At 57.5% G+C, this 9,877-nt stretch overlaps 1 protein-coding gene across 1 annotated transcript in view; it reads right to left on the bottom strand.

Annotated features, from left to right (window-relative positions):
- Window positions 1-9,877, bottom strand: part of ITM2C (integral membrane protein 2C) — a 15,294-nt gene that overhangs the window by 4,449 nt on the left and 968 nt on the right. The window contains exons 2-3 of the mRNA XM_011951979.1: window positions 2,378-2,518; window positions 129-317 (exon numbers count right to left, since the gene is read on the bottom strand). Coding sequence (XP_011807369.1) covers window positions 129-317; window positions 2,378-2,452 — 264 coding nt within the window. The 5' untranslated portion in view covers window positions 2,453-2,518. The remainder of the gene's footprint in view (window positions 1-128; window positions 318-2,377; window positions 2,519-9,877) is intronic.

The following is a 9,877-nucleotide window of genomic DNA, read 5'->3' as shown; positions in this document are numbered from 1 at the left end:
TCTTGAAGACCCTGGTAAGCCTAACCATAGACACCTGCTGTACTCTGAGGAGTCTCCTTTCGCTCCTGCTCCCCTTGCCCTGGGTCCCCGGGACACCTGCCCACCCCCCAGGCCCTGGCCAGCCTCACCCGCTGGAAGTCATGGATGATGTCTGCAGGATCGCCGCCACCAAACTGGGGCACAGGCACATTGATGCGCTCGTAGTTCTCGTCGAGGTAGATTTTCACGTCCTCTTCCAGCTCCATCTGAGTCCGGGCCTGGGAGGACAGGGAGTCCTCATACAGCACACCACAGCGGAAGAAGTTATCTCGGGCCAGCTGAGCAAGGCGGAGAGAGAAACAGACAGACAGTCAGAGAGGCTGGTCATACAGTGCACTCTGCAAGGCCCCCTCTGCCTACCTGTCCACTGCATGCCCCAAAAGCCTGGGGAAGTGAGAAGAGCAGGGACTGTGAGACCCATTTCGCAGACGGAGACACTGAGACGGTGGGGCATCAGGTCAGGGTCTCAGGCTGCCAGTGAGGAGATGAGCTGAGTCTTGGGCAAGGCGATTCCCAGCTTCACAAATGGGAGGGAGGATGAGCTGGGTCTGCCGGGTCCTAGGTAGCAGACCTCTGTGGGCCTCAGTTTCCCCATCTGTAAAGCATGATGATCCCTAAGGTCCCTTCTGGCTGCCAATTCCCTGAGTCTGTGACTGGGAAATGGAGTGGACCAGCAGGAGTAGGACCTGGCCACCTCCGAGCCCTCCACAGAGGTGCAGACACCAGAGAAAGAGCCTGGGGTTGGCAGGGGGTCCACAGGGACGAACCTAAGAGTTGGGCACCTAGGCCTGTGCACATCTGCCTTTCTTGTCACCTGCTGTCCTGGCCTACAGACCTGGAGGGGCCTAACATGGCAGGTGGGGAGGTGGAGCTGGAGGCAACACTGTTAGAGTCTCGTGCCCCCACCACGGTCATCTCCATGTCCAGCCTCGGACAAGTGCCATCACCCTTCCTGGACATCCCTGACCCCTGTCTTGGAGAAACCTTGACAGACACTGTGTCTGGCGGGCCAGTCCAGTCGCTCCATCAGTAAGGGAGGCCAGGCAGCCTGGCGCGATCCCATCAACTGAATGGCCGGGCGGGCCAGTCTGCCCACTCTTACTTCTGGAGGGGGCTCCTGGAGGGGCCTGTAGATGCATGTTTGGGACTCCTGGCCTGGGATGGGCAGGATTCCACTGTCTCTGTTTGATTCAGTGCAAGTTCTCCAGGGAGGATGAGTCATTGCAGCATGGGGGCTCCTGCGGGCTGTGCAGGGATGAGAGCCCAGGGAAGGTGAGGCTCTGGGGCTGCGTCCCACTGTGGCTGGATACCCCTAATACTGTCCCAGGGCACAGACCCAGGGGCTGATGGGAGGTGTCCACACACCGAATTGGGGTGCGGGGAGAAGGGTGTGAGTTGAGAGTGGGACAGGGGAGACCAGGAAATGCTGGACCAGGTCCTAGGGTAGGGCCACAACAGGAAGAGGCCTGGGGGAGGGTCCCCCCCCACAGGACCCTGGAACAAGGGGGATGCAGGTCATGGAGGGGGTGGGGCAGGGCAGGGGAATGCTGCACAAAAAGGGCAGTTGACAGGTATGTGTGAGCTGAGCTTTCAAGGGGAAAGCCCCAGGAATGCAAACTCTTAAGCAATATCCATCGTGGAAAAACTGGGGGACAACAAAGGCAAATGCTTAGGAGTGGGAGGTCACTTGGGTCATAAAAGACTGGCAAGTCCCAACCTTTGTGCCACCCTGAGGTTCCCTGTGAGTTGTACGTAGGTTTATCCTTTCAATTTACCTACCTTCATTTCCAACCACACAGCGACACTCCCTCCCTCCCAGGTCTGGGTTGGCCTAGCTTTGTGCCCATGTCCCCTGGGGAGGGGGGCGATAGGTGCCTCACGCTTCTGGAAAGAAGTGGTGGACACTACCTGTGCCCACCCCTCTCCCTCTCTTGTTTGGTAACCCAAATGTCCACGCACAGGCAGAATTAGGTCAGCCTTAAAGCGTGACCCGCAGGTGCAGAGTCTGAGCTCTGGAGGGGGAATGCCGTTCCAGTTTCCGCTGGACCTGAGTTTCTGGTGAGAATTCCCCAGGGTGGCCCTGTGGGGTGGGCCCAGTGCTGTCACCTGCATTCACGCTTGGCTCCCCAGGACAAGGGGCTAAAGGTGGGACTGGCCTGCATCCAAGGATGCCCCAAGGAGAAGGGGGTACCCCAGTCTTGTGGGCTGGCCGGGCACCCACTCCCACCTGAGGGCATGTCCGGGGCTTCCTGCTGCCCCCTTGCAGGCACTTCCCTTCCCTCCACGCCTCTGTAGATGTGACCCTTTCTCGAGGCCCCCTCCCGGCCCGGCCCCTCACCTGCGCAAGGAAGAAGTATCTGTAGATGTAGACAGAGGCGAACACCAGGCCCATGAGCAGCACGACCATGCCCATTGACAGGTAGCACACACCGCCCACTGAACCCCCCCTCTTGGATCGATGTTGTGGGGGCTGCTCCTCCTGTGGACAGCAAAGCTGGGTCAGTGGGGGCCAGGGCCCCTCCCTTGGAAATCCCCCCTTCCCTAAGTCAGGCTTCACCCGCTGGCTGGGCCCGGAGGGAGTCCTGGGGGAAAGGGATGACACCTGGAAGGGAAGGGAAGGCCCACCAGGGTCGCCTGGACTCATCCTGGCTAAAGTGAAACTGAGACAAACCTTGAAAGAGAAACCGAGACACACCTGGAAGTCACTGAAAGGGATGCACCGGGTTCAGCAGGTACATTTTGAGTTATCTGAGCTCTTATGCCTCTTGCTTACACCAGCCGTGACCATGCTACATTATTTCAAACGGAAGATGGGGGACGCACCGACCCGGCCTCGGTGACTTCAGGGACTTAGAAATGTCTATAGGAATCGAGACACACCAGGCAGGCTGGGAGTTGCTGCTCTGGGTGATGGGGAGCCTGGGGAAGGCTTTTGAGCTGGGGAGTGACAAGATTCACTCTAAAACCAAGGGGCAGAGGAAAGACTAAAATGAAGGCAACGGGAGGTGGGCAGGCTGCATAAAGGCTGCTTAACTCCACCAAGGAGGCCATGACTGATGGGGGAAGGGGCTCCAGGAGCCCCATGGGGTCTGGGCATGGGTGCTTGTCCCCAGCCAGGGAGCTCTAGGCCTGCGATCCACACTGGCCCCCACAGGCACCGACCAGCACAGTCAAGCAGGCTGTTACAAGTGGTGTAACAGCTACAGGATGAAGCCTGGAAGCTTCCATACACCAGGGAGCTCCTGCCAGAAGAGAAATGTCCGGAAGGCCAGGCTAGAAGGCTTCTGGAAAAATGGGCTCTGGGAGCCAGAACTGGGCTCAAGACGATAGCTGCAGGGCTGCCAAGAAGCCAACCTAACCCATCTCCAGGCCACGTGTGTGGGGTGGTGGACGTAGGTGTGTGAGTATAAAATTCAATAAAACTGCTTTACCCAGAGCACTGACCAAGGGCCAGCCAGGTGAGCTTGGTCAATTTTCTGTTTGTTTTCCTCCCTACCTGCCATACCTTCCCCTGGTCCCTTGCTCACCCTTGGAGATGCTGTAAAAGCCCCAGGGCCAGTCTCTGCCTCCAATGTTCACCATTTAATCCCTCCTCCATGGTGTCCAGATACGGCCAAGAGCGAGGTTAGAGGTCAGTTCCTGCAGACTGCCGCAGTATAGGGGAGGGGAGGGGATCCAGTCCCAGAGCCTGAAGCTTCTCATTCTGGCTCTGCCACTACCTGCCTGCTTAGCACTTTCTGGGCCTCAGCTTCCCCAACTGCAAAACGAGCAGGTCAGACCAAGTGACCTCTCAGGCCCTTTCCGGCCAGACGTTCTGGGATGGGAATTTCTTTTCTCCCTTCCCCCTGGAGGGGGTGGTTCAGGCCTAAGTGACTCAGGACAGGCCCCATCTCTCAGCACAGCACAGGGGTCCTGCCATGGGGGCTCCTGCTGTGCTCCTCAGGTTTCACCTCCCACCCTTTTAGAGCACAGGGGAGTGTGGGGCCTGGGCCCTGGGGAGCTGAGGGTCTGACCTGCCCTGCTTAGGAAAAGGACAGAAAACGTCTGGAGGACCCTCCCTTCGCTGGGGACATGCATGAGCAGGTCAGCTGGCCCCCAGCATCCTCACTATGGGGTGCCCCTGCCTGTCCTGCACCCTGACCCTCAAGTCGGCCCACAAGGGAGCCTGCCTGGAGGGTGTGGGAGGTCAAACCACTGCCCTTGCTGCCTGGCCCATGAGGAGGCCTGGGGCCTCTCCCCACCTTGCCCCCTTTAGGGGCCCCGTGATCATACGGACCACCCACCCACTGTCACGTCCTCAGCAGTCAGGGTCACTAACCAAGGTCGCCAGCAAGTGGCGGGCATGGCCACAGTACACAGGGCCCTCAGGGACAGCCGCTGGCCAGAGGGGGTGGGAACTAAATGGCTCTGATTTGCCAATGGACTCCTGGGAGCTGCAAGAGACGGGGGTGCCACATTCTGCTGGCATCTCCCAGGGATCAAGCCACAAAGGAGCTCTTGCAAACCAGGCACCAGGGATGCCCTCCCGCCCTTCCGGCGCTCCCGAGCAGGTCTTAAGGAAAGGTGCTGACCCTGACACAGGCCAGGCTGCCACAGCAGCTGCGAATCCTGCCCTCAGGACGCCACATACACCAGGCTCAGATTGTATTTAGGGGTCAAGTGGGGCTACAGGCCCAGCGGGGCGCTGCAACCTCCCCCTCCTCAGGTCTCCCATGCAAAATGTGAGCAGACTCTGCCTGACAGGGGTTTTGCTGGGATTAAACCAGACAAAGAACCTAAAAGCCCTTTGTAAAGGATAAAGTACTAGATAAAAATAGCAGATCTTTATCAGCCGAGCCTTTCCTTTTTAGGGCTGCCTCTGTGGACAGCTGTTGAGGCTGCACTGTGGCCAGACTTTTGCTTCTGCATTCTGGAAAACCAAAGAAGCTAGCTTGTGAGATTGCTAACAACCGGAAAGACAGAAAAGGAAAAAAAAAAAAAAAGTCAAAGTGCTACATGTGAGAGCCCGAGGGCCTGTTTCACAAATCAAATTCACCGACAAGGAGAGGCCTGCTAGCTTTATAGCAAAGGGCTGCCTCGCCTTTCCGCCTGCCTTTCCACCTTTCCACCTTTCTGCTGGGCTGCAGAACTGGGTCCTGTGTCTCCCTGTCCTGGGGGAGGGGCTGGGCTCAGAGGCCCCAGAGAGGGAGGTTGGAGAAGGCAGAGCAGAGAGAAGGTGAGGCTTCCATGGCCCCAGCTGAAGAGCAGCAGTGGCAGGTGTGGCTGAGAAGGGCAGGGGCTCCTGCCAAGACCCCTCACTGTGAAGGCTGGGGATCCCCCACCTTACCTAGACTGGCGGTGGGTACTCTTCTTTCACGGCCCTGCTGATACCCCCAGCACACACCAGAGCTCAGCCACCCTGCCACCCTCCCAGCTCCCCTCCAACCTGCAGAGCCAAGCCCTCAGAGGCACCATCATGAGAAGCGCAGAAGGGAGCATTCCAGGCTACCAGGAAGTAGACAGGAAAGCACAGATGTCCCTGCTTGGAGGCAAAGGCATTTCCTCCACAAAGCCCCACACAGAGGGAGAACCCCTAAATCCCACCCCAGTGCTGCCTCTGCCTACTGTGCCCAATCAACACGGAGGCTCAAACTCCAAAGCCCTGGAACCCTCACTGTCCCTTTGGCCCTCAAAGCAGCCTGTGATCTCGGGGTATTTACACCTGTCTGGGGACAGTGGGGCATCAGGGAGCCTGGGCTCATCCCAGAGCCCTGGCCCCTCGGGATCCCTGGTGCCCAGGTCACTAGAAAGATGGCCGAATGGCCCGCCTTCCTGAGACCCCAGGTGCTCCACCTATCATGCTGTAGACTCAGAAAAATGTTGCTCCCCACAGGAAGCAGTTACAGAGAGGCATCTGGGGACGGGGGCTCCCATTTAGAAAGTAGAAAAATATTGCATATTGTTTCCAAGGCAACAGAGCTCTCCGAGTGAAGGGCGCATGAGCCAGAAGTCCAGGGACCCGAGAGAGGCCTGGGCCTCTCCCTGACAGTTTAAACTGAGACCCACAGGGGCACTCATTAAATGATTTACCAAAACCAGGGCCAAAATGGTCAGGGGTAAACCAGTCAACTGTAGCATTAACTCGGTAGACCCCCAAGGCTGGAGGGGAGCGCTTCCGGGCCCCAGCCTGTGGTAACAATGTGCAAATTAACTGCAACTATGATTGCAGATTGCAGCCTGCCTGGAGGGGTTCCGCGGCCAGAAACGCGCTCCCGAAGCCCAGGCTGAGAACAGGGAAGATGGGGGTTAGGGGGCCGTCTCATCTCACCACATCTCTCCTGGTCCTCAGCAGCTTTCTTTCCCAGGCTCCAGACCACAGAGGCCAGGGCACCCATCAAGTGTATGTGTTTTGTATGATTCAAGACAGAGCCTAGCTGGGGGAGAGGAGAGTGGGCAAACACTGTCCACCTAAGCACACAGAGCCCAGTGGTCCAGAGGCACAGATGCCATCTGCCAACAGGGTCAGGGGCCCCCAGTCACTCTCCTGTCCTCCATTCAAGACCGCAGGCCCCATGGGCAGCATCTGTGCAGATGTGCTCTCGGCTTGGCTGGGCCAGGTGAATTCCCTCTTCTCTTCCATCCCTGATAGTCAAGGCACCTCCAGAGAACAAAAGCTCACTGCTGGAAGCGCCCTCATGGGGAGAGGGAACCTGGGAGAGAGTGGGGTAGGGGACAGAGGGGCTGGCCAGGTTATGCCTCTGTGTTTTCACCATAAACACTTTTTCTCCGCACTAAGAGAAACTCATCCTCACTGGCAATCTGCTGACGTCTTGAAACATGCAAGGACTGCTGAGAGAAGCGGGCAGAAATGAGGGAATGGAGAGAGAAGCAGCAGGAAAGCAGAAAAGCCACCGTGGGGCCTGCCGGGGTGCCAAATCCCAGGAATGGATGACAGCCCTGAAAGTCCCCACGCTGCCACAGGGAAGGACCTGATGGAGCAGGGCCACCGCTTCACAAGGTCCTTTCGGGCCAGGCCCTCTTGGTCAGCGGGCATCAGGACACTGGGATAGGGCTCCAAGCTGGCCAGATTTGCCCTCCTGGCTGGTACGGGACCCTCCCCCAACCACTCCAGGAGACCCAGCTCCTTCTGCCAAGGGCTTGAAGCCAGGACACACAAGGAAAGTGAAATCTGATCCCCAGGTATGCAGGCTGGGGAGGGGGTGACACTGGACCATTAATCAAAGGCAAATGCCAAGGAGAAAATTACAGAGGAAAGAAGATGATTGTATTTAACTTGTTTTTCTCCCCTTGCAGCCCTCAGCTCATGAGCCTTTACATGCCCACATTTGTGCGTGTGTGTGTGTGTGTGTGTGTGTGTGTGTGTGTGTGTGAATGCAGGCACAGGCAGGGTGTGGGGAGAAGGGGTGGGCTAAGAGGGGCACGGCCAGCCAGTGGGCCCCCAAAGGGGAAGAGGGATCCAGTTGGCGGTGTGAGGGGGTGCTTTGCTGCCCCACGGGGTGCTTCCGGTCCAGCCCACTTCCCAAGCTGGCAGTGTCCCAGCGGCCCATCAGCGCAGGCTCCTCATTATCTCAGAGTCAAAACACCACGTGGGGAGGCTGGGCAGCTGGAAGCCCAGCTGGCCCCCACCCCCCATCCCTCCCTGGCCCACCGAGGCACTTCCTTCCAGCCTCAGGTCCACAGACAAAATCCTCCTTGTGTTGCAGTTTTTGCTCAGAAGCAAGGGCAGTGCCCACCGAGAGGGTGCTCCTGCCGCTTCGCCCTGCCCCCACCCCACCCTCACTCCGGGCCTGGAACGGGTCAAGAACCGCCCCAACACACAATCATCTGTTCACCGAGTGCTCCTCCCAGGGATCACTTTTTAAATCTTGTTTTGGGCAGGGCACGGGAGCCTGTAATTCCAACACTCTGGGGAGGCTGAGGTGGGAAGATCACCTGAGGTCAGGAGTTTGAGACCAGTCTGGCCAACATGGTGAAACTCCGTCTCTACTAAAATACAAAAATTAGTCAGGCATGGTGGCAGGTGCCTGTAATCCCAGCTACTTGGGAGGCTGAGGCAGGAGAATTGCTTAACCTGGAAGTGAAGGTTGCAATGAGCTAAGATCATGCCACTGAACCCCAGCCTGGGTGACAGAGTGAGACTCTGTCTCAAAATAATAATAACAATAAATAACAACAAAAAAATAGACAAAAATAAATCTTGTTTTGGAGTCCAGTTCAGACACCAAGGAGGGTTCTGGGGTCACTGCCAGCCAGAAGAAACGTTTTAATAATCTTTCCTGGGCGTCCCCAACAGCATGGGACAAAATCTACACGCCCTGCCCTGAGAAAGTAGCTTCCTGGTTGCCATCGTTTTCAGCGCGCTGAGCTACACCTGAGAAATCAGCCTCCTGCCTGCTTATTGCTGGGGGCAGGAGAGGAGGCCTGGCTCCTTGCCAGAAACTGGGTGAGGAGGAAATGTGCCCGTTGGCCAAGTGGGGCAACAGGAGGCCCGCAGAAGTGAACTGTTTCCAAGGCTCCAAATCTAGCAGGTGATGGGCAGAGCCAACATGCAACACCTCAAGTCCCTCTGCACCATGCCAGGGCCTCGGGAAGCTGTGAAAGTTTACTAACATGCCGTTCTGTCCTAAAGGTGCTAGGATTCTAATTCTTTCCCCAGATCGTATACTCCTAAGCTCCCCCTTGCCAATTAAGAGAGGGAGGGGACCCTGTCCAACTAACAAAGTTTTGGGGAGGAGGTACTCAGCAGGCTCAAGGCCATTACAAACAGCACGCAGGAAGATGTTGATATTTCCATTTCATGCTGGGTGAGGGGGAAGAAAGGACGCTCAATTTCAGAGCCTGACGAGAAGCCAGAAGCTAGGATATCAGTTATGCCCGGAGACGCAGGTCTCTGTCAGACTGCCCAACCCCATGCCATCAGCAGGCTGCGGCTGGAGAATGTGCCGCTCCTGCAAAATCTGGGGGACCTTTTGATGGAGTTGGAATGACACCCTCCCACTGTCTGACCTGGTCCTCCCTCCTCAAATATCTCCAGGAAGAGGTGGCTGGGAAAAGAGATGGGCAAGCGTGCTGCCTCCTGCCCCCATCCCTGCCCCTCCCCAGGCTGAGTGGAGGGCAGCTTCCTTTCCAAAAAAAACGAAGCTTGAAGAACCCCTTGCAAACTTTTAAAGCTGCGGAACCATCTTCTTCAAATATGGAGCCACCCCTCCACCTAAGCTTCAGATGAAGGGGGGAGCTGCTCTGATGGGGTGCACAGCAACTCCCAACCTGGCCTCGGTGGTTGTTGAATCTTGTGGCTCTGAGCCACTGGTCGCTGCAGCCACCACCATAAAAGGGCAGGGGTTTCTCAGTCTCCTGGCATTCTTCACTCAGGTTCTCTGCCCAGGCTGACACCCAATTCTGACGGCCCTCTCCAGCGCCCCCCTCCTCCAGGGTCCAGGTCATCCTCTGCAGGCCCCTTAATGCCCCAGGCAAGACTGAATCTGAGCCACAAAACCTGGGGAGGGGGCTAGGCGTTCAGGAAGACTCTTCAGAAGCCTGCAGCAGGAAGGGGGTAAGCAGTGGACAAAGACTTTCTTACTCCTGCCTCAGTGCGGGGTGGGGAGGCGGGCAGGGCATGGGCTTGGTGCGCCACAAGACCGCTGGGGGCGTCGCCCACGTAGATACCTTTGCCGGGCACAATAAAACCTGGCTGGGCCAGCTCTCCCTCCCTCCCTGTCCCTGCCCGCCACGCGTTCTGCCCCCTGCGGGCCCTTCCCGGACACAAGGCACGCAGCTCAGACAGTTTTCCACGGCGGAAATGCCTTCTCTCCCCCAGGCCAGAGGGAAGGCGGAGGAA

The sequence above is a fragment of the Colobus angolensis genome, unplaced genomic scaffold (genome assembly GCF_000951035.1).
Source record: "Colobus angolensis palliatus isolate OR3802 unplaced genomic scaffold, Cang.pa_1.0 Scaffold33, whole genome shotgun sequence".
NCBI classification, from domain to species: Eukaryota; Metazoa; Chordata; class Mammalia; order Primates; family Cercopithecidae; genus Colobus; species Colobus angolensis.
This window is presented reverse-complemented; position numbering and strand designations above follow the sequence as displayed.